Source organism: Schistocerca cancellata, chromosome 6 (genome assembly GCF_023864275.1).
Source record: "Schistocerca cancellata isolate TAMUIC-IGC-003103 chromosome 6, iqSchCanc2.1, whole genome shotgun sequence".
Classification (NCBI taxonomy): Eukaryota; Metazoa; Arthropoda; class Insecta; order Orthoptera; family Acrididae; genus Schistocerca; species Schistocerca cancellata.
In genome coordinates this window covers 699,911,501-699,936,962 of record NC_064631.1, presented here as the reverse complement: position 1 = coordinate 699,936,962, position 25,462 = coordinate 699,911,501, and the positions used below count along the sequence as shown (strand labels likewise).

Here is a 25,462-nt window from a genome sequence, read left to right as displayed (position 1 = left end):
GAAAACATTTCGTATTTTTTCTGTAGTACTAACTTAGAGAATTTCAGGTGGAAATAAGTGTTTTGTGTTCGGGACAGTGTGAAAGAGAGTACTTGAGTGAGTGTATGTGGGACATTTGCCAACATTAAATCTTCAGTTTGTAATTCCCTATAGGAACTTGCAAATGTGAACTTGCAAATGTTCCAACTTTGTATTGTGGGAACGAATCCACCAGTGGTTGCCCTACTAGTGGATGACGAATGTCCAAGCATGTTTGAATATGTGAGAGACAGCCAGAACGTTCGCGACTATATAGTTAAATTCCAGATGCAAAGTACAGCTTAAAATTTATTTCATTTTATTTGTTCAACAAGAGAGTTTTGAGTTGCTTATTTTAATGACGTCAATGAGCTGAGAGCAGTGGTTGGTTCTTCCTAGATTTTGGCGCGAGCCGCAACCTGAAAGTCAGTTCTGATTGACCGTAATTCTGTAGAGCCAGTAAGAAGTGAGACGGTTTGCCACCTAACGCATGAGATAGAGGTGCTTGTAGGGGCAGAGAGAAGGAGGCAGTGGTGGACTAGCTTTCGAAGGAGCTGGTCATGCTGAAAGTGTCCGAATACATTATGTGTAAAATGAATTGATATTGGGACTTCCGCGTTTCGGTACAGTGATAAAGGTAGCTGGTGTTTATCATTCACTATTTGTGAAATTTTAAGAGTCGAGAGATATTTTGTTCTGGAGGAAATCACATGTGTAAACTTTGAACTAAATGCGTGGCGGTACTGAGTAAATTTTTTTTACTGAGTATTTATGGCGAGCAAAAAAAAAATATTTATTTAAAGACAACCACTGAATGCCGAGTGGTAAAGTAATTAGCAGTTTATTGACTGTCTTACTCTCGTAAATGATTTCCGGGATAGGAAAAGTTCTGGCTGTTTGAGTGTGACGAGGACTGTGAACAGGAACTTTCATGATTTGAACACATGTGGGCTGATGATCTTGCTTAATAGCGATAAAAAAATCCTAATGGTAGTTTAAAATTACCTTTGAACTTAGAAATTTGAATAGCAAGCCATTTCCCATTTATTCTTTAGAGTTTACAAGACTATTTTCAGATTTTTGTAGCCGGCCGGAGTGGCCGAGCGGTTAAAGGCGCTACAGTCTGGAACCGCACGACCGCTACGGTGCCAGGTTCGAATCCTGCCTCGGGCATGGATGTGTGTGATGTCCTTAGGTTAGTTAGGTTTAAGTAGTTCTAAGTTCTAGGGGACTTATGACCACAGCAGTTGAGTCCCATAGTACTCAGAGCCATTTGAAACATTTGAACCATCAGCTTTTTGTACTTGTAGCGGCCTCCGACGTGTAGTTATGAAATCAAAGTTTCTTCAACACTGCTTTTCTGAGATATCTTAAGTAGCTACAGTCAGGAGTTACCTCTGCAGATCTGAAGCAGTATCGAGGTAGGTGGACAATTTATGTTGCAGAACCACCGTCGATGTGCGAAAGGGTGCGTTACGTCGCAGTCACCACATCGTAGCACATAGGTGAAATTTTGCACGAGCCGCCACTGATCGCACCTCCACAGAACACCAAAAATGAGATGTGTTAAGAAATTTTCGCAACCGCCACCTTGTCACCTCGTTCGTGATTCCTTGGGTTCAATAATCTCTATCCTACATTATGGGATGTACAATGGTGTCTTTTTATTATCAGGACTCGAGCTTAAGCTTTGATTATTAGTGAACCAATAGGCCTACCGCAAAATGAGGTACAATAATATTTTCCCTGTTTCACTGTGCGTTACATTACATCCACCAATTTGGTTTTAAAGTTAAATATCCACATCTTATTTTACATTGTAGTAAGGATTGTTCGATTTTCGGCGTCTTCGCTACGAACTGTCCACATCAAATCTATGTAGCTTGAAATTTATGTGTCTAATGTTAATGAAATTGTAATATGTTATTGGCAAACTCATTTGTAATAAAGTTCTCCAGTTTTTATGATTTTTCTGAAGTAATTTTTTCTCGGCCAAGGATAAGCATGAAAGAGAAAGCGTGGCATTGTTGTGAGGGTATCTTTTGTAACTGTAAGGAGCTACAATCTATTTGATCGGATAGTGTGATAAGAATTTTATAACGAGTGATACGTAAGACTGGTTTATGGGTGAAAGACCGTGGAAATGACAATAGCTGCTTTGGAGGAATCAGGCGCTACATTTTCAGTCACAGGCAAATATTTTCCAATAGCCCGGGGCTCGGTGGCAACGACGCATTCATTTCCACAGACATGCACGTTGTAAATCGGGGGTACCAGCACGCACGGAACCAGTCTCAAGCACCATTTTTTATAAAATCCATATCACACTGTACGCTACAACTACAAAAGAGACATTGGAACCGAACGCACGCTTTCTGTTCTATGTTTATCTTGCGCTCAGAAAAAGTAACTTTGGGAAATTCGTAAGAAGTGTTTTCTGGCTGATTGAAAATTCCGCTATTCACACTACCAATACGTGTGCCTGTAACCTATTAAAATTTCATTGACATTGGAAAAAAAAAACATTTTATCTAGATAGTTTTGAAGTGTGCAGTTCACAGCGAAGACGCCGATACCCTGACAATTTTTAATACAATCTAAAATAAAAAAAGTGTATTGATTTTTAAGATGAAATTTCTCCATATAGCCTAACGCAGAAGGAAACCAGAAAAATATGGTTATAAACCTATTGATTTGCTTGTAGTTACTCTATAGTAAAAAATCCGATAGTAGTCATGCATTCTTTCCCAGGCATAACATTGTATAATTGTATATAGATACTAGTAATCTCTTGTCAATGCCTTTACCAGTGCATCCTGAGCCACCGCACTAATAAATAGTCAGTGAAGGCAGCTCTCGGCTCACCCGTCTGCTTCAGTCTCCTAACTAATCACGGACCTCTCTGACCCACTAGTAGTTACGAAGCCGAAGCTCTCCAAGACTTGGAGGGAGCAGAAAGCTAATTCGGATCCCAACAGCATGTTAATTTTATCTCCCCTGCAGACCAGGGCAAGCCCTTTACAAACTGGCGTACGTGTGTGGCCGATAAGTGCGGTGGCGTGATCGTGATCTGACTAAACACACGTTCATTTCTTCGTTCAATCTTTTTTTCAATAACTGTTTTTGGCCAACAGTACTCGACAGCTATTCGAACGAGGATATTTTAAGAAACCCCATTTCGCAGGTGAAATACACGTCCTTCAGATATGCTCAATAGCTCGGAGTTTCTCGTCATCTCTCCCTGAATAATAATTTTTCTTATTTCTCACACGTTATAAAGTACGATTTTAGGCCATACAGAATGGAAACAATTACTTGCATTTCAGGTAACAAACTATGAAACATTGTACTGCAGTGAGGTACTGCTTTTTTACAACCTGTTTCCACAAATTCACAGAATTCACTAAGTTTCATCATTGTAGCTGCATATACAGGGTGTAAATTTTAAGTTAACAATCCGGAATAACTCGAAAAATAAACTCCGCACGAAAAAATGTGTAGAATCCAAAGCTGATTATTTTCGAGGGGGACATCTCCTGGTTCTAAAATTAGCCCACTACCCAACCCCCTCAGGAATGGGACGGGAGGCAACTTTAGAATTTCAAATGGGAACACCAATTTTTTATTGTAGAATAAGATTCTACGTATGATACTACGTACAATTTGTCTTAAACATTTCTTTTGATTCTTCGTAGTTGGCGCTGTAATTCAAAAAATGTCTGTTCTCATTTTTACGTGGAAAATGGTTACGAATAAATAAAAGTACTTATTTACTTTGTAAATTTTGATTCGCTATCACTAAAACTCTCCCTCTCTCGCCACAGGCTGGGGTTTGAGAGAGAAGAATTAGAATTTTACAAATGTTGACCAAATTATTAATTTTTTCCGCAGATTCGGATAAGTTTTGTTTGTTTCGTGGTCATGAGGAGACACAACTTTTAATTACGAAACAAATCTTCTGACTAGCTAACCAACCAAAACTCCTACTTACTAACGAGTGAAATAATTAACTAACAGAGTAAACAAAGTAAAAGACGCAAAAATGAGAAAATCTATTGTCTTGAATTACAGCGCCAACTACCAAGAATCAAAACAAATGTTTAAGACATAATGTACGTAGTTTTCAATGTAGAATCTTATTATACAACAGAAAATGCTGGTTCCCATTTGGAATTTTAAGGTTGCCTCCCACCCCACACCCAGGGGCTGGTGTGGCGGGCTAATTTCAGCACAAGCAGATGTCCCCCTCTAAAATAATCATCTTTGGATTCTACACATTTTTTCGTGTGAAGCTTACCTTTTGTCAACTTAAAATTTACACTCTGTATATGAAAACATTCATAAATTTTTATAACAACAACAACCAATCAGGGGTAAAGAATCTGGCCACTGTTTTGAGTTTGTACTAAATAGTGTACAATGTGGGCTGCACGACCAGTTCATAGGTCTCTCTAAATCACATTGAACTTTTCTGCATATTTTTTCATTCCTATATACCTACACATTAGTATTGTCATAAGTATGGTAAACCAACTTTTCTTCACTTTTGTGTTCTTCTCACAAGCTTTGCACAGTTTCCTCTGATACTTAGTCGAAATATCTTACAAGAATCAGAACAAGTTCCTTTTCATTTCTATTTGACTATGAATCGTTACTGTTACATAATTAATGTTTTCCAAAGAACGTAACACATTATCAAATATACAATGCAATATAACGTTAGCAATAAATGACGGGGATTTGGCTCTAGGATACGAAACGTTTTGATAGTATAACTATTTGATCATTTGATTGCTGCAGTCTGATATTTTGCAGTGTCTAGTAATGTGATACGGAAACGTCGCCTATTTAGCATCACACTTCAGATACATCTTATTCCCACCTCTAGTTTTAAAAATTCTCTTATGTGTGCTGATGCAGAAGCATAAATAGCAATACTACGAAAATTCTTCAGTACATGGTTCGTAATAATCGCGTCCATTGTTACTGTCCTTACACAATGTTAAAAATTTGTATTCCTATTGCAGGTTAACATTAAACACACACTACATTTTGCCTCTTTTAAACAATTAGACAAAAAACTGAAAAGATAAAAAACGTGTAGACGAGTTACCTCAAACATGGAAACAAGAAAAACAAACAAATTTGGCCTACGGCGTTGCCAAGTAACTAAATCGGAAGTCAGCATTCGTTCCAAGATTGGATGGAAGACGCCTCAAGAAAATGGTGAAAACGGATGTCTATTGGTTTAGAATAAAAAACTAGAATCAACAGCCATAATATTCTGAAACCACGGACAATTTTGGAAACCCGGACAGCGGTAAAACAACATAGGTAAAGAGAATAGCTCCGTACCTGAGTGGTCCGTTCCTTGCACTTGTCAGACGCGGCGAAGATGTTGAGCTGAGTGCTGCCAGGCGGAAGGGGGCACTGGTCGATGTCGACTCGCCTCAGGTCGATGTCGATACCGCTGGTGCCCCTGCAACGCACAGTAAGAAACAGAGTGATATTTCTGGGTAGCAGTAGTAGTACAGGCCCTTTCATACAGCGTGTCCCAGTTCCGTTAGGACTGTGGCTATGAGCAATAAAAGTCATGTATTATGTTCAAAATAATCTACCCCAATATTAAAACATTTCTGAATTCGTTTTATGTTTGACAACAGTCACTGTAGTTGCCTCTGGTACTGCAATACAGTTTTTGGATGCTCTCAATTACTTCATAACGACGTCCTTTCATTGACAGCTTCCGTCTGGCAAAAAACAAAAAGTCGGCTGGGTATGGTGGGTGATCCAGGATTGTTATCCATCTGCTGGGCGAAAACTCGTGCATAACCTTCGCTTTGTGGACTGGGGTGTCGTCATGGAGGAGCAACCAGGAACCTGCTTTTCAGTATTCGGGTCTAGTTCGGTGGATTGTGGGCCACAAACGCTGGAGGAGTCAACAAATATGATAGTGCGTCACTGCTCCAATACCATTTTCTGACGAGTGTCAGAGAAGTACTGTTGAATTCTTGGCCAGGATCCATGCTGGAGCAGTACTTTTTATGCAGCTGTTCTTGAAACTTCGAGGGTCGTTACGCAGTAACTTGCCACGAGATTGCGTTACAGTTTGGAAATTCACACAAGGAGTCCTAAAGGAACCGGGGCGCACTGTTTATGAGGACCTTCAGAGTACGGTAAAAGACAGTTACATCATAGAGCTAACATAGGCTTCAATATATTAGAAAACTTATTCGTTTAACAGTGACAATGTCATAATGATATTATTTTCAGAGAACAATGTCACAATATGATCAATCATTTATCGTGCATTCACGGCACCGAAACCAGATGACTGGTAGCTACACCAAGGAGATCGGTGCGCTTGCTACACAGATGACATGCTTGGCCCAACGTGGTAATGACAGACAAAGCTGACACGGTTCAAAGATAAATCATCGCAACGCCTCAAGCATAAAAGAAACAAAGAGCTGTTCGATGACAGAAAATCTAAAAGCATTTCGAGAAAAGTGGTGATGAGTATATGTAGAAGAAAGCCAGGCTTTAAAGACTCTGACCAGAAATCGTTCTGAGGTGAATGGTTTCCATAAAGTCTGTAGAACACTGGCTCTCGTCGCGGTTGAAAAGGATGTCTGACATTCGCATTTTCATTCGCTTTCAACATAGATTCCCAAAAGAAGAAGTCTCTGGCCAATACAAGAAAGTTTTCTTTATCTGCAAAATGGTGTATGCACACAGCCAAGTTCAGTGACCATAGATTTATTCAGCAGAAGATGCTGTTCGTTTTCGATGTAAGGTTCGTTTACAATATGTGACCATACGTAATGGATATTTGAGGTCTTCTGTTGGAGACATGCTCTTTAAACGCAGCTGCATTGAATCTTAAAACATTATACAATTCTATAAATACTAGTGTTGCAAAAGTATACGAAGCTAAAACTATAAGGTTTCTGAAGAAAATTATAGCACCATTACACAAATTCTTTTCAAGTACAATATACTTATATAACTGATTGATATCGTATTCGGTTTTAACTGTAGAGATTAGTTATTCATTTCACAATTCAAATTTCGCTCTTTGAGCCTTTATCAAACGCTACTGCAAAAGCTAAACTAAAAACAAAAATGAAACAAAATTTGTATAAACAGAATTGCGAAATCTTCAACGTTTATAAAAATTATTAATATACAGTAGAATTGCGAAAATATGTCATCTAGGGAGTAGAATGGTGAAAATAGTCCATCGCTTACATTTTGCTTTTTAAGTGGGCTGTTTAGGTTCTTTTTATTGGTAACGCCACGTAGCGCTCTATATGAAAATCACTGGCTGTGCTGTGTGCAGTCTGTGGTTGGTTTGCATTGTTGTTGGCTATTGTAGTGTTGGGCAGCTGGATGTTAACAGCGCGTAGCGTTGCGCAGTTGGAGGTGAGCCGCCAGCAGTGGTGGATGTGAGGAGAGAAATGGCGGAGTTTTGAAATTTGTAAGACTGGATGTCATGAACTGCTATATATATTATGACTTTTGAACACTGTTAAGGTAAATACATTGTTTGTTCTCTATCAAAATCTTTCATTTGCTAACTATGCCTGTCAGTAGTTAGTGCCTTCAGTAGTTTGAATCTTTTATTTAGCTGGCAGTAGTGGCGCTCGCTGTATTGCAGTAGTTCGAGTAACGAAGATTTTTAGTGATGTAAGTGACTTGTGAAAGGTATAGGTTAATGTTAGTCAGGGACATTCCTTTGCAGGGAATTTTGAAAGTCAGATTGCGTTACGCTAAAAATATTGTGTGTCAGTTTAAGCACAGTCATGTATAATTTTTCTAAGGGGACGTTTCATATGTCGACCCTTATCCGAGGATGCCTCACTGGAATCTTCTGATTTTTTCTTCTAGTCTGTGTAATTAGTGTAGCTATTGTTTATTGCTAGCGCGTAATCATAATGAGAATTTCCTTTGTAGTTGTAGTTTTTCATTGTTATACAGTAAAACAGTTGTGACATGCATGGAGATTTGCACCAAGTATTTCGCAGCTGCACTTGCAATTAAATAGATATTATTTTCAGTGCTATGTTATGTGTTTTCTTATTTTGCTCTTCAAATTGTGCTTTTCTGTGTTTTCGTGTGAAATACGTGATAATTATGGCGTGTGAAAAACGTAACACTAGGCTCCAAAGCAAACTGAGAAATAATAGTGACGAGGAGCGTAGCTTATCAGCACCACTGTGTAATGAATTAACAGACATTCAAAGTAGTAAGTCGGTAATTGTGCATAGGAAGATGGAGCGGGCGTCAAATAATGGTGTAGACAGTGAAACAAGTAGTGAACAGGGAAGCATTATCGATCGATCGGTCGGCAACAGCTCGCCTCGGGAATCGGCAATGACAGGACACAATCTTGCAAATTCAGATTTTGCGTCCTCATCGTTTTCTCAAATAAGTCAAGACACATTTTCTGCTTGTCAAAATGTGAATGTTGCCGCTGCAAATGAACTGCCGAAAAGCATAGAGGGACAGATTCCAGACACTAATACATTATTATTGCAATTAATGCAACAAATGGAACAAAATCAGAGACAAACACAGCTAAAGCTTCAAAAGTTAGACACAATGGAACAAAATCTTCAAAAGTTAGACACATTTGAACAACACCAGAGACAAACACAGCAGCAGTTAGACACAATGGAACAAAATCAGAGACAAACACATCAAAAGCTTTGAAAGTTAGACACCACACTTGAACAAACACGCGAAGATTTAACGACTGAGTTACATAAAATCGAATCGAAATGTCAAAAAGTCTGTAATGACGTAAAAACCCAAATTTGTGAGCATTTCCAACCTATGTTTTTGCGGCATGAAGATGGATTACAGAATCACGAAGCAGCCATAAAAGACCTGCAAACTATTGTTCATGAAAATCATGAGACCTTGCAAGCTAAAATTGACTCAGTTGCATCTACCGATTCGGTTACGCAACTTGCAAAAACTGAGAAAAACTTAAAGGACACAGTAGATACGATTTCAACACAAATGGACACTCTGAAATTTGGTTCAGAAAAACACACTGAGGAAATAAGTACACTATCGGAGAAAGTAGCCGAGCTTTCGGATCAGTTCACTAACTAATCTACAAAAGGTAGATGACGATCTGAATGACACAAGACCTGTAGTCACTGAAGAGTATGAACAAATTAGGAAATTCAAACAAAATCAAAATCACTGTACAAAGGAGAAATCCGGGAAGTACAAGATCAGTTGGCACAAGTAATACAAGAATTACATATTTCAGAGGACACTCGCACTCCAGTACGGGAAAGAGGGACATAGAAATACGGAACAACCACAAAATAATAACACAGGACACTTCGGAAATTATGAAAGAAATTGGCAAGGCGCATTGAATTTTGTGATGGAACCGCCGAAACGACGTAACAATGAGCGTTGTGCGACTCGACGACACGATGATTTTGACTATAAGCTGTTCATTACTACACGTAAATTCAAAACATTTAAGAATTCTGGCAACGACATTCATCCACAAGCGTGGCTCCATCAATTCTCTCACTGTTTTCCTCCCAACTGGTCATTAGAGCACAGATTAGAATTTGCGTGTGGCTACTTAGAGAATGAACCAGCTGTAAGGATGCGATCAGTCATTCACGATTGTCACAGTGAAGGAGAATTTTATCATGCCTTCCTCTTAGCATATTGGTCTCAAGCTACACAAGACCGAGTAAAACACAGCATCATAATGATGAAACATTTCGAACAATCTGAATTCTCCTGTCTCGTGAAATATTTTGAAGACATGTTGCACAAAAATCAGTACCTGTCAAACCCATACAGCCCCTCAGAACTTATCCGCATTTGCTTAACCAAACTACCTGAACATTTACGACATATTATTTTGGAAGGACGTTGCAAAGATGACATTGAAACTTTTCAGGGACTCTTACAAGAATTGGAAATCGACACTGACAATCACGGGACGCGAAAACAGGAACATCACAATTACAGGTCACATCCTCACGATTCCGCAATGAAAGAAATAATAACTGGACACGACAAGGCCATTCTTACAACGTAAATCGTGACCAAAATAGCCACCACATGTATGACAACCACTGGCAGAGTAATAGTTACAGAGAAAGATCGCATTTCCGTAGTAATGAATATGACAGAGACAATCACAGAAACAGACCATTTGGCAACCAGAACTATTATTATCATGGGAGACAGAATAACTTCAGACGCAACAGTTCAGAGCATAGTTACGATTCAGAGGGACATTCTAGACCATGTGACCAACAAGAAAGAAATTACGGAATCTACCGTTATGACGACAGACGATATAATCGTAACAACAGACCAGAATTTAATCAGAACTGGTGGGTTTCAAACAGGGTAAGGCCCTCTCGACAAGGTGAATTTGTAGAAGTTAGACCTCCAAATCCCAGTAACGACGCGCGGCAGCAAAGAGACAGAAAATGACTTGCACCGCAGGCAGACCCGTGCGCCAGCTGGCTCCGAGAACAGTAACGTAGACACTAACCTCGAGAAAAATTTTAGCATTCCTTGCACGATAATTGCGTTGAAGTTGAAACTCTGCATACTAGGAAGAGTAAAGGTTTACACCACATTTCACATGTAAAACCGTTTATTGAGAGATAATCTGCTTTTTAACTTAGTCTTTGCTATAAAATTTTTTCACTTCACGGTACTAGTATGCTTTGTCAGACTTAGAATCTGTTAACATGCTACAATGTTTGAGGTCAAATATCCAGTCAGGAACCAAGAGAGCCGGCCGCGGTGGTCTAGCGGTTCTGGCGCTGCAGTCCGGAACCGCGGGACTGCTACGGTCGCAGGTTCGAATCCTGCCTCGGGCATGGGTGTGTGTGACGTCCTTAGGTTAGTTAGGTTTAAGTAGTTCTAAGTTCTAGGAGACTTATGACCTAAGATGTTGAGTCCCATAGTGCTCAGAGCCATTTGAACCATTTTTTGAACCAAGAGAACTTATTTAAACAGAAATTATGAAGGCATTGTTATAGTGCACAGACATCACAGTGTTATTGTGTGTGTACATTCTTGCTTGTTAGTTGCACTATTATGTAACGTCTATAATCCTCACATACTTAGAACATTTACCTGTACTGCTAATGAGATTTTAATGCAACATTTTGGTTAACTTGGAAATACATTCTGGATTTAAAGTACTTTCTGTGAGTTACCAGACGACACAGTGGTTAGTTTATGTGACAGCTACACGATTTTATCATGATGCTACTAATGAGTAACTATTTACAATGTTGCTTTTGCGGTGTATCTGTTTTATATCTGCACAGTTTTTGTCAATTATTCTGGAAAGTAAAACATGTTTTAGTAGTAACTTTTATGGTATAGCTACAATGAGACAGCCTTTTCCGTAGCACAACAGTACATTACGTTATAGTACGTTCTTGATCACGGTAAGGTACGTAATAACTACGATATCTATACGCAAAGCATTTCACTTTCGTTTATGATGAGGTGAGTACATTGACTTCAGCAGAACTTTGCTTACAGAGGACGATAACTACGACACTTTCACAGAATTATCATACAGCAAGACGCACATTTAGCGCTACAGGACACGCATTTAAATGATTAATTTTGTTCTTAAAATATTTATTTTTAAAGATATTTGAAGTACAATGATACAAAGGTTTTCCGTGATACATTTCATTCCCTTGCTGTAATCTGTAACACCTGAGGGTATAATTACATTAATCCTCAAGGGGGTACAAGCCTACTTTGTGTACCATGTGTTTGGGAAGCACAAGGAGCTCTAGCTAATATGGTATTTGCTTATACAACTATACACATCGGTACCATATTTCTCTAACACACAAATTACACAGCTATCAGATCATTTAACTGAGAGATAAACATTTTTTTTTACTACATCAGTGACACATGTTTACGCAATTACACAGTTGGATAACTTCACACTTATGAAATTGTATTTTGTCTGTACTTTGTTAACTGTTCATATTTTTTTGGAACCATTGTGATACTATGAGAGCTTTGAATGGTGTGTTTGGTATAGGATCACGATTTTTAAAGTATGATTGAGGTAGATGACACTACTGAAATGAGTAGAGAATTTTTTTTAGTTTTTGAAATTATTGCAGAAAGCTATGATGTTTTCGCGATTTGGCTGAGTTTTTATGATGTTATTATTATGATGACAATGTGTATTATGCTGTTGAGGTATGTTTATGATCAATAATCTGAGAATCGTACTTTAAGAGTTATGAAATGTGTGTAAATGCGTGAATGTATCACAATGCAGGCGAAAATTTTTTGGACACTGTTATATTCATAGGATTGTGTTTCTACACATTTGCAACGCAAATTCTCATCCTGTGAAATTTTTTATATGAGACTGTCACTGTAATGCAAACTGGTGTCCCAAATATTTCAGTAAGAAATTTAAGTGACCACCTTCACGTAATGAGTCGTGGGCAGCCAGCTGCACGACAGTCGCCTGGAAAAAAGCCATAAGTGTGTGCCTTTCAGAGGCACAGGTGGAGAAAAAAAGGAGCCATTATCCTCGCTATTGACATTCCTTTGTAGAAAGCGTCGCAAATACGACACGCTCAAACTTGAAAACATATGATAACACTGTGGAGCTCTTAATTTATGATATTTACTGTAATGCCTAATGAAATGACGAGAAATGTTTTTATATCTATGCACCTGATTATGACTACTGTCTTACTAGTTGAGAGATTTTTTACTACCTTATGAAATGCGATATGGCTAATGAATGATGTTTCATGCCTTCCTTTGTACATATTTGCTCATTTTCTTTAAGATCTAGTTTGTAGCTGCACTGCAGAATTGGTTATTATAAAATTTAATAGATGTACTAATATTACTATTTTATGTCTACAGACCCAGTAAAGAATACGTTTATGATATACTTTCCTAGAAAAGAGAGTACAAATAGACATTTCCCTTCACAGGAATTGCATAAATAATTTTTTTAATGACTAGGTAACTTTCTTGCTGAGTAAGTTTGTGTGATGCATCACTCTAGTGTTAAGATGTGACATAGGTATTAAACATGGCCATTTTTAGTGTAATATTTTTTCTGCTTGAGCTTTGTCATGTTTAGGTATAAGTTATTTCATATGCTGCTGCTGTTTGCCAGGCATAGTGATACTAAATTTCACTTGACATTACTCTGTTAAGCCAGTTTTAGTACTGATTTATTTTTCTTGTTTGCTGCTCATTGCCTTATATTAGTTGTAATATTGCTGCTTGCTTTGCCAATTTGCATTTTTTTGTCATTGCTGTTTGTGTTAATTGTTTTGTACTGCTGCATTGCCTCGTCCCTTAGTATATATATCTGAGCTCAGTAGATTTAAGTTAGCTTAAGATGGGGTAGGCTATATAAGAGAACGAGTTGTGATGAATTAGAAGAAATGCATTGAGAAGCTATAAGAAAATGGTTTGGCCAAAAAAGTATTTTGAAAGAGGATATGAACAAAAAAGTAGGGTTTATGGACAACAGGTTTAGATAGGATTTTCTTGTAAATAAATGATGATGTAAGATAATGGAAAATAAATAATGAGGTAAGAAATATGTGAACATATAAATATAGAAAGCATGCTTGGATACGATTATTTTTGTGGAAACAAATGTTGAAATAAGACGAAAGATCTATGGAATGAAGTTTTGGGTTGGACTGCAGTACCAAATGTTGCACTGAAAACAAACCCTGCCCTTTCCTCTTGTGTTATTCTGCTATGTGTATTTGTGTTTTTCCTGTCTTTATGTGTTTATCTGATGAGATTTATGTTGTAGAATTTTTCTAATACTATGTTTTTTTACTTTGTAAAGATGTTTAGACATTATTTATCTGTTCTGTTTTGTTGCTCATAGGTGAAGTTGACGTTTCAAAAGTTATTCTGATCTTTATGTATGTACTTATGTCATAATTCTTGGATCACTGATGTACATGTCTATTTCTATTCTTTAGTAAAGCCTGTACTACAAATATTATCTGTATTGTTATGTTCTTTAATGATGTATTTTGTACCTTTGTAATTGTATTCTTATGTTATAAAATTGTAATTGACACCAGTTCATCATATTATTAACTTGTAACTTCCATTTCACTGCACACGTTTCTGTTGGTCATTGTATATGGACAATATGTGAGAAGTAGGGACTGTTAGTGTTTGCACATGTGTTAATAATTCAGGAAGGGACTGGATAACAGCACTGCTGGTTCTAAGGACAATTCCCAAAACTTTGTGCGTGCACAAGTGGTGGTTTATGGACTTGCTATATTCTCCGCAAGACTCTTCGATGGTGATTGCGCACCTGCACAGTCGCAACAGATGGCTGCTAGCCATCTCTACAAGGACTACAGTGGGTCACCACCTTTGATGACTCACCAATACCATCAATTTCTACACTCCTGGAAATGGAAAAAAGAACACATTGACACCGATATGTCAGACCCACCATACTTGCTCCGGACACTGAGAGAGGGCTGTACAAGCAATGATCACACGCACAGCACAGCGGACACACCAGGAACCGCGGTGTTGGCCGTCGAATGGCGCTAGCTGCGCAGCATTTGTGCACCGCCGCCGTCAGTGTCAGCCAGTTTGCCGTGGCATACGGAGCTCCATCGCAGTCTTTAACACTGGTAGCATGCCGCGACAGCGTGGACGTGAACCGTATGTGCAGTTGACGGACTTTGAGTGAGGGCGTATAGTGGGCATGCGGGAGGCTGGGTGGACGTACCGCCGAATTGCTCAACACGTGGAGCGTGAGGTCTCCACAGTACATCGATGTTGTCGCCAGTGGTCGGCGGAAGGTGCACGTGCCCTCCTACACTGGCCGTACACCACTGGTGATCGTCGAGGGGACACTGAATAGTGCACGGTACATCCAAACCGTCATCGAACCCATCGTTCTACCATTCCTAGACCGGCAGGGGAACTTGCTGTTCCAACAGGACAATGCACGTTCGCATGTATCCCGTGCCACCCAACGTGCTCTAGAAGGTGTAATCAACTACCCTGGCCAGCAAGATCTCGGGATCTGTCCCCCATTGAGCTGTTTGGGACTGGATGAAGCGTCGTCTCACGCGGTCTGCACGTCCAGCACGAACGCTGGTCCAACTGAGGCGCCAGGTGGAAATGGCATGGCAAGCCGTTCCACAGGACTACATCCAGCATCTCTACGATCGTCTCCATGGGAGAATAGCAGCCCATTGCTGCGAAAGGTGGATATACATTGTACTAGTGCCGACATTGTGCATGCTCTGTTGCCTGTGTCTATGTGCCTGTGGTTCTGTCAGTGTGATCATGTGATGTATCTGACCCCAGGAATGTGTCAATAAAGTTTCCCCTTCCTGGGACAATGAATTCACGGTGTTCTTATTTCAATTTCCAGGAGTGTAAGTTGGAAGTCTATAAAAGGTGACTCTACATTTGCGGACCACCTGCCTTAAAGAAGGCCTTAGTTACAAATTGAGAAATGAAGTGTTACACCACATTCATAAGAGAAGGGCCGGCCGGTGTGGCCGAGCGGTTCTAGGCGCTTTAGTATGGAACCGCGAGTTCTAGGGGCTGCTGACCTCAGATGTTAAGTCCCATAGTGCTCAGAGCCATTTGAACCATAAGAGAAGGAATATGAACTATCTGGAAATAATGGTAATTTATAAACACACGTCCATCAACCCAAGTTCAGTCCTGAAAGACCAGGCACAGTTTCCATACTCGCCACTTCTAACTGCAGATACTACTCAAACCCCACCCAGGCCATGTTATGAATTACTCCTCTTACTCATGTGCCACATTTCCTTTATTTCAGTTAATATAATTTCTCGTATTATGTTAAAAATTTTAATTTGTGTAATCACAACTGCTTCACTTACCTGCTTGATATCACTATTATATCCTATTCGTTTACAATTTAGGACATATTAAAGACAAGACTGTTTTGTTCAGCCTCATCTTTGGAATATGTCTCCAAAGTCCATTGTTCAGAAATTTTCTTCTATGTACAGCTGTTGTAATATGTATATAGTTAATTAGTTAATGAGTCACATATCTGATAGTAATTAGTTAATGTCACATCGTATTTACACTGAAATAATCTCTCTTGGTTTATTCCTAATTCTATCTTAATCCCTGGGAACGGAGATACCCCATAAATGCATTAGTTTATAAGCTTTGATCCAACAAAATCTAAAGTGGTTCGTGTAGCAAATAATAAACAGTGCAGAATATTACAAGACTATTGTATGTGTTTCATTCATAATGTATAAAACAGTCTACCAAGAACCGACGGAACAGTGAATGAACGCATATATCTGTAAAACTGAGAAATGGTTAATAAACTATATCAGAACTGAAGGACAAAAATTAACAGCAGTGAGGTAAAAGAAGAGGACACGTTTAAAAGAAAAGGAGCTAGACATAATTGTCCCCAACCTTTATATAAAACTGATCTGTTCATGCCGTGAAGAAAAAGGCAAAGTAATTGAAGGCCCAAGGCGAAGGGATAGATAGTATCAGATTTGCTGAAAACCCCATGATAGTTGCAGAATCCGAGAAAGAGGTTACCACAATGCTGCCAGTCCCATCAGACACTCTTAAATTATGGAAATAAAAGTGAACAAATGGTAAAAAAAAGTAGTGGTCGAACGAAAAAATAGGAAGAAGTGAAAGCCAACGTAAAAATTGAAGATGTTTAAACCGATCAGGTGAAACAATTTTGTTAGTTTTCTAGCACAAGCTCATTGGCCAACAGATCCTGGAATTGAAGCATTCCTTCTGTTACAAAAGGTTTCATTGCAGTAGCATTCCTTGTACCTATGTTTGTCTGCCCCACATTCGTGATTTCCCGTTTTTTTTTTTTTTTTTTTTTTTTTTTTAAGATATAAACTTCGTTTTAAATTGAACTGCCTTTTTCTGATATTACTTATCGCAGTATCCACATTGTAAGCAAAACTTCAAATTAATCTCATCATTCATCCGTACTTAAGCTCCGTCCGCAGCTCGTGGTCGTGCGGTAGCGTTCTCGCTTCCCGCGCCCGGGTTCCCGGGTTCGATTCCCGGCGGGGTCAGGGATTTTCTCTGCCTCGTGATGACTGGGTGTTGTGTGATGTCCTTAGGTTAGTTAGGTTTAAGTAGTTCTAAGTTCTAGGGGACTGATGACCATAGATGTTACTTCCTATAGTGCTCAGAGCCATTAGAACCTTTTTGAAATTAAGCTCCCTTCCACACCGATTTTTGAGGACGAGTGTCGTAAACATTTGCTGTTTCTTCATCAATACTAAATTGTGGTCTGTGTGTATCTCCACTTGGGTAAGCCATAGAATCCAATGTATGTATTCGGAATTTGTCTGATTGGTCTATAATTGAGCTGGACTTTCCCCGTGTCTTCATGTCTTGTCTAAGCATACATTCTCTTCTTGTGATTCGTGAACAATGTTCCCGCTATTATCGTCTGAAATTTCTTACAGAACTCAACTAGGCTCACTCCTCTCTCATTCGTACAGCCAAGATCATATTTTCCCGAAAGCTTCTCTTCTATTCCTTCCCTTCAAACCACGTTCCAGTCTCCCATAATTATTATACTTCCATCGTGTTTTATATACTGAATTACACACATACTGTCTCTTTTTCTTCATCTTTCGCTTGCAACATTTGCATACCTATCCGAACTACCGTTTCCGGATTTGGTTCGGTGTGGCACGAGATCTCAATTACATCACTGCACTTCTCGCAGTAGCTCACTCTCTGCCGCACTATACAGTTCAGAAATAACCATGCTCCATTTATCTGTCTGAGACCTAACAATGTTAAAAAATAATAATTTTAAGCTTTTTCGCAAAATTAGTCCGCAGCTCGTGGTCTCGTGGTAGCGTTCTCGCTTCCCGAGCACGGGTCCCGGTTTCGATTCCCGGTGGGGTCAGGGATTTTCATCTGCCTCGAGACGACTGAGTGTTCTTGTGTCTTCTTCATAATCATCATTGATCCCCATTATGGTCGGAGGAAGGAAATGGCAAACCACTTCCACTAGGACCTTGCCTAGTACAGCGGTGCGGGTCTTCCACATCGTCCCCTACTCTCTGTCAAGGAGTATGGGACTTCATCATCATCATCACAAAATTAACATTTATTAACATTATAAGCAACGAGTACATGAAGAAATTAACAAAAACGGTGTGATGTCACTTTAGACCCACATTCGGATATTCAGTTTTTAGTCACCCATCATTTTAAGTGATATATCTAGAAGAAAATTCGTATATTTCCTAGACTGTCAAACATCTCTAAACTTCCATGAATTCCTAATAATAATAATAATAATAATAATAATAATAATAATAATAATAATAATCATAACTGACAAACAAAATAGGGCCAAAAATTTAATAAATTTTGTATCAAAACTACACGCTGTCCCAGTAGTTTCATTTCTAATCCATTCATAAAATCATGTACGTTACTCTAACTTCAGATACACTGGATGTATCAAAATTACTGTCGTGGTCTTAAGGCTCTCAATATTTTTTACACTCAACTTACAGTTATGTATAATACATGAAATAAAAAAAATTGTCTGTGGACATGTGCATGCTCTTTTTTGGTGTCTTCTGTTAAAAAGCACGTATAGCAAAGAAGGCGGCAACTGAACAGAGAACTTTCTGTATTTCACAGTTGAAATAACTGAATATGTTGTTATAGTGCGTTCCGTATTAGGTGTCATTGTAATCCTTGAAGTGGTAATTACAGTCGTAGATGGTATCATCAATTTGAAGACACATGCTATCTTTGCAAAGGAAAGTGTATGGGACTATCAGGGGTGACAGAACAACTTGTTGAACGTGCGACAGACTTTCACATCTAGCCCAAAGTAACTATGTCGAAAAGCTAAGAGTGAATTAGCAATTCCAGTGACATCTCTGTGGTTGTTCGCTGTTGTTCCGTGCTCTAAAGCCTACACTCTACGGTTTACTTGCCAACTTTGCAAACGAAAAGTTGCTGCACGACGACGAAGATTTTCTGGATTGTGTCGTCTTCAGTAATGAATCGACATTTCACCTAAGTGAAAATGAATTCATGTGATGTGCGCTTCTGAGGGCCAGAAAATCCCCAAGAAGTAGTACAGTTGTAACCAGACCTCGCTAAACTGAATGTTTTCTGTGCTATATCCCGGAGGAATGTTTTATGGTCTTTCCTTTTTCGGTGAAGAACTGATGCTTCTCATCCTGATTTGCTAGAGCTGTACATATTTCTTCGATTGCGAGAAGCTGGACCACAGAAATTTACTTTGTAAATTGAAGGTGGAGAGGAAAGAAAATGAAGGAATGATTGATGTCAGCTACATCCGGACCTGCTGCCGAATCAGCGGCGACGAGTGAGAAACTGTGCCTGAACTGGATTCGAACAGCGCATCTCTTGCTTACTTGGAAGTGGCTTTAACCGCTGCTCTATGCCGATACAGCGTTTATCGTAGTTGAGCGGACTGGGTCCGAATTCCCCTAGACCGACCGTCATCCTAATATGTCCGATATAACAGCTAACCCCTATTCACATAATAAATTCGCCTCCATGGGCAACGAATCCACCACCTTCACAGTGGTTTCACAGTTAGGTTCACCGAGCGAGGTGGCACAGTGGTTAGCACACTGGACTCGCATTCGGGATCCACCACCTTCACTGTCGTTTCACAGTTAGGTTCACCGAGCGAGGTGGAGCAGTGGTTAGCACACTCGACTCGCATTCGGGATCCACCACCTTCACTGTGGTTTCACAGTTAGGTTCACCGAGCGAGGTGGAGCAGTGGTTAGCACACTCGACTCGCATTCGGGATCCACCACCTTCACTGTGGTTTCACAGTTAGGTTCACCGAGCGAGGTGGCACAGTGGTTAGCACACTGGACTCGCATTGGGGATCCACCACCTTCACTGTGGTTTCACAGTTAGGTTCACCGAGCGAGGTGGCAGAGTGGTTAGCACACTGGACTCGCATCTGGGATCCACCACCTTCACTGTGGTTTCTCAGTTAGGTTCACCGAGCGAGGTGGAGCAGTGGTTAGCACACTGGACTCGCATTCGGGATCCACCACCTTCACTGTGGTTTCACAGTTAGGTTCACCGAGCGAGGTGGAGCAGTGGTTAGCACACTCGACTCGCATTCGGGATCCACCACCTTCACTGTGGTTTCACAGTTAGGTTCACCGAGCGAGGTGGCACAGTGGTTAGCACACTGGACTCGCATTCGGGATCCAACACCTTCACTGTGGTTTCACAGTTAGGTTCACCGAGCGAGGTGGCACAGTGGTTAGCACACTGGACTTGCATTTGGGATCCACCACCTTCACTGTGGTTTCACAGTTAGGTTCACCGAGCGAGGTGGCACAGTGGTTAGCACACTGGACTCGCATTGGGGATCCACCACCTTCACTGTGGTTTCACAGTTAGGTTCACCAAGCGAGGTGGAGCAGTGGTTAGCACACTCGACTCGCATTCGGGATCCACCACCTTCACTGTGGTTTCACAGTTAGGTTCACCGAGCGAGGTGGAGCAGTGGTTAGCAAACTGGACTCGCATTGGGGATCCACCACCTTCACTGTGGTTTCACAGTTAGGTTCACCAAGCGAGGTGGCACAGTGGTTGGCACACTCGACTCGCATTCGGGATCCACCACCTTCACTGTGGTTTCACAGTTAGGTTCACCGAGCGAGGTGGCACAGTGGTTAGCACACTCGACTTGCATTCGGGATCCACCACCATCACTGTGGTTTCACAGTTAGGTTCACCGAGCGAGGTGGAGCAGTGGTTAGCACACTGGACTCGCATTGGGGATCCACCACCTTCACTGTGGTTTCACAGTTAGGTTCACCGAGCGAGGTGGCACAGTGGTTAGCACACTGGACTCGCATTGGGGATCCACCACCTTCACTGTGGTTTCACAGGTTCACCGAGCGAGGTGGCAGAGTGGTTAGCACACTGGACTCGCATTTGGGATCCACCACCTACATTGTGGTTTCACAGTTAGGTTCACCGAGCGAGGTGGCACAGTGGTTAGCACACTGGACTCGCATTCGGGATCCACCACCTTCACTGTGGTTTCAGAGTTAGGTTCACCAAGCGAGGTGGCACAGTGGTTAGCACACTGGACTCCCAGTCGGGATCCACCACATTCACTGTGGTTTCACAGTTAGGTTCACCAAGCGAGGTGGCACAGTGGTTAGCACACTGGACTCGCATTCGGGAGGATGACGGTTCCATCCCGAGTCCGGTCGTCCTGATTTAGGTTCTCCGTGATTTCCCTAAATCGCTTCAGGCAAATGCCGGGACGATTGCTTTGAAAGGGAATGGCCGACTTCCTTCCCCGTCCTTCCTTAGTCCGATGAGACCGATGACCTCGCTGTTTGGTCTCTTCCCCCAAACAACACTACCCCACAATTGTGTTCGACTTCCTGCGTTACTGACCGCTACGGTCGAAGGTTTGAATCCTGCCTCTGGCATGGATGTGCGTGATGTCCTTAGATTACTTAAGTTTAAGTAGTTCTAAGTTCTAGGGGACTGATGACCTTAGATGTTAAGTCCCATAGTGCTCGGAAATATTTGGACCTGCATGACTCTCGAAGTAGCATGCTTGGAAGACATGGAAGGCGACTTCTGATACGTAGCGTTAGGTGGAATGTGAGACGACCGAGATGCGTGTCGGGTAGTTCGCGCAGTTCCGGTAAACACTCGGTCTGGATGTCTCCGTGGTGAACTCAATTGTCTAGTCTGCAGGAAATCCCAGTTTCGAATCACGGTTCTGCGCACACTTTCACTCGTCGCTGCTGATTCCGCTCACAAATTCCCGACGCAGCTGACACCGATATCCTCCAATTTCTTTCGTTTTTTCCCCTCCACCCTCAATTTACATGAATTTATCACAGCTGTGGATACCGCGTGGTGTCGTTTCTTCCGTTATGTCTGAAAGAACTGACATCAGTATTCGTATAAAAGAAGTTAATTTGGCAGCAAGACGCTGCGTTTCCTCACTGGCATAGCTCAGTACGCAATTGCTTAAACGACGCTGTACCGAAACGCTGGCCTAACCGTAAGGGGCCGCATGAAAGAGCTTGTTTCGTATGGCTGCGACGTTCCACCGATTTGACCACATGCAAGTTTTACTTTGGCTGGCTCATAAATAATAATGTGTATGTGCCGCCGTTAAAATACTATATACCCAAGTTGAGAAACAGAACTGAAGCAATTGTTGCTAAAATCAAAAAATGGTTCAATTGGCTCTGAGCACTATGGGACTTAACATCTACAGGGTGTTACAAAAAGGTACTGCCAAACTTTCAGGAAACAATCCTCACACACAAATAAAGAAAAGAAGTTATGTGGACATATGTCAGGAAACGATTAATTTCCATGTTAGAGCTCAGTTTAGTTTCGTCAGTATGTACATTCCAGCCTATGACTCGCGACTGGGGAAGACCTAGAACGACGCGGACACCTGCAATGGACGAGGAAATTCTTCGTGCAGTTGACGATAACCCTAATGTCAGAGTCAGAGAAGTTGCTGCTGTACAAGGTAACGTTGACCACGTCACTGTATGGAGAGAGCTACGGGAGAACCTGTAGTTTCCGTACCATGTACAGCGTGTGCAGGCACTATCAGCAGCTGATTGGCCTCCACGGGTACACTTCTGCGAATGGTTCATCCAACGATGTGTCAATCCTCATTTGAGTGAAAATGTTCTCTTTACGGATGAGGCTTCATTCCAACGTGATCAAATTGTAAATTTTCACAATCAACATGTGTGGGCTGACGAGAATCCGCACGCAATTGTGTAATCACGTCATCAACACAGATTTTCTGTGAACGTTTGGGCAGGCATTGTTGCTGATGTCTTGATTGGGCCCCATGTTCCTCAACCTACGCTCAATGGAGCACATTATCATGATTTCATACGGGATACTCTACCTGTGCTGCTAGAATATGTGCCTTTACAAGTACGACACAACATGTGGTTCATGCACGATGGAGCTCCTGCACATTTCAATCGAAGTGTTCGTACGCTTCTCAACAACAGATTCGGTGATCGATGGATTGGTAGAGGCGGACCAATTCCATGGCCTCCACGGTCTCCTGACCTCAACCCTCTTGACTTTCATTTATGGGGGCATTTGAAAGCTCTTATCTAAGCAACCCCGGTACCAAATGTAGAGACTCTTCGTCCTCGTATTGTGAACGGCTGTGATACAATACGCCATTTTCCAGGGCTGCATCAGCGCATCAGGGATTCCATACGACGGAGGGTGGATGCATGTATCCTCGCTAACGGAGGACGTTTTGAACATTTCCTGTAACAAAGTATTTGAAGTCACGCTGGTACGTTCTGTTGCTGTGTGTTTCCATTCCATGATTAATGTGATTTGAAGAGAAGTAATAAAATGAGATCTAACATGGAAAGTAAGCGTTTCCAGACACATGACCACATAACATATTTTCTTTCTTTGTGTATGAGGAATGTTTCCTGAAAGTTTGGCCGTACCTTTTTGTAACACCCTGTATGGTCATCAATCCCCTATATCTTAGAACTACTTAAACCTAACTAACCTAAGGACATCACACAACACCCAGTCACCACGAGGCAGAGAAAATACTTGACCCCGTCAGGAATCGAACCCGGGAACCCGGGCGCGGGAAGCGAGAAAGCTACCGCACGACCACGAGCTGCGGACTGCTAAAATTACTATAGATGCACTGAACGAGGTTTGGGAAGAGCTCGCCTGTGAAATCGGCGTGGGCCGTGTCGCTAATTATCCCCACATTGAACACTTGTGAGAGAAAAACTTTGATTTGATTTCGTTCTGCGTATTATTTATAATTTTAAGTAGCATGTAAGAAATGCTAAAATGCTTTGCCACGATACTGATTTTCACTGTTAATGACGCAGCAATACTGCCACTATAAATTAAAGCACATCATTATTATCAAACAAACAAGTGGCAGAATCGCCTCACCAACTATTTCTTTGCTGTTACTTGCTTTTACATTTGAAGAAACGCCTAAGTACAGTATTAGATGTCTCTGCTGGGCCACAGCATCGGTGGTTTCCTACTAAAGGCAATGGTACTTCAAACCAACCTTAATCAACGTAGTGTTAGATGGAAACCACTAGTTCTCGAAGGTTTAAACTATTCTTTGTGCTACTGACATTACACCATATTTATTTAAACATAAATTATTTCTTTACAGTTGACTGACCCTATTATATCTGGACTGAGTTTTTGTATTTCACCTTTTAGGTGTTCTACCTAACCTGGAGCATTCAAACTTATAACTTCCCATGCTCCGACTCTCAGAAATGTTATCTCGTCGTTGGTCATTCTTCTTCTCTTGGTTGCCTCCCCATTGACAGCCTTCTCACAGAAATGCGAATGGGCGCCTCTGTCTGAATCTTTTGCGAATGTAGTAAAACGTAACACGTCCGCTCGTCCTTTCGTTGTTATTTATTATTTAGCAGCCAGTTTTGGTGACTCAATACAACACTTTGAGACCTTAAGTGACGCTCAGTGAGTGACCTCCAATGGAGTGTTTATCATAACTGTTTCTCATTAATCTGCGCATATTCGGTGGCTACACATTATTCTCCTTTAATGCAGTAGTTTGCATTGCCCTCTGTATCCTTAAGCCGTTGATCACAGCCGATTCTTCCGATTTTTAGATGCAGATCTCCACCAACAAAGGCAAAACAGTCACCCGAACCACTTTGACTTCTGGCGCCGGATGTCTTCGGCCTCTTTGCTGACGTTATTGATTTAAAAATGTAAGCAGCAGCTTCGTTCGAACTTTGGATCCATGACTGGTTAAAGATGCTTCCCCTAGACAACATCTCCATACCACTTGCCTTACTCGATGAAAGTAATTTATTTACCAATTATTTTTGTAGGTGCTGCCATACACTGAAAGCGAATCAAATAAGTAAGTACAGGATTAAACTGTAGTTGGTGGTTGCAACACTAAGAAGATGGTAAACAGATACATGAGTTCTAATCACACGGTGATTAAATATTACACTGAAGAGCCAAAGAAACTGGTACACCTGCTTAATATCGAGCAGGACCCCCGCGACCACGCAGAAGTGCCTCAACACGACATGGCATGAAATCGACGAATTTCTGAAGTAGTGCTAAAGGGAATCATGAATCCTGCAGGGCTGTCCATAGTTCCGTAAGTGCACGAAGGGTGGAGATCTCTTCTGGACATCACGTTGCAAGTAATCACAGATATCCTAATAATTTTAATATCTGGCTGGTTTGCTGGCCAGCGGAAGTGTTCAAACTCAAAAGAGTGTTCCTGGAGCCACACTGTGGTAAGTTTGGACCTGTGGGATGTCGCATTGTCCTGCTG

At 41.0% G+C, this 25,462-nt stretch overlaps 1 protein-coding gene across 1 annotated transcript in view; it reads right to left on the bottom strand.

The window, feature by feature from the left end:
* The window catches only part of LOC126088483 (probable G-protein coupled receptor CG31760), a 777,830-nt gene that overhangs the window by 490,123 nt on the left and 262,245 nt on the right, over positions 1 to 25,462 (bottom strand). Inside the window, exon 4 of the mRNA XM_049906625.1 lies at positions 5,374 to 5,497. Coding sequence (XP_049762582.1) covers positions 5,374 to 5,497 — 124 coding nt within the window. The remainder of the gene's footprint in view (positions 1 to 5,373; positions 5,498 to 25,462) is intronic.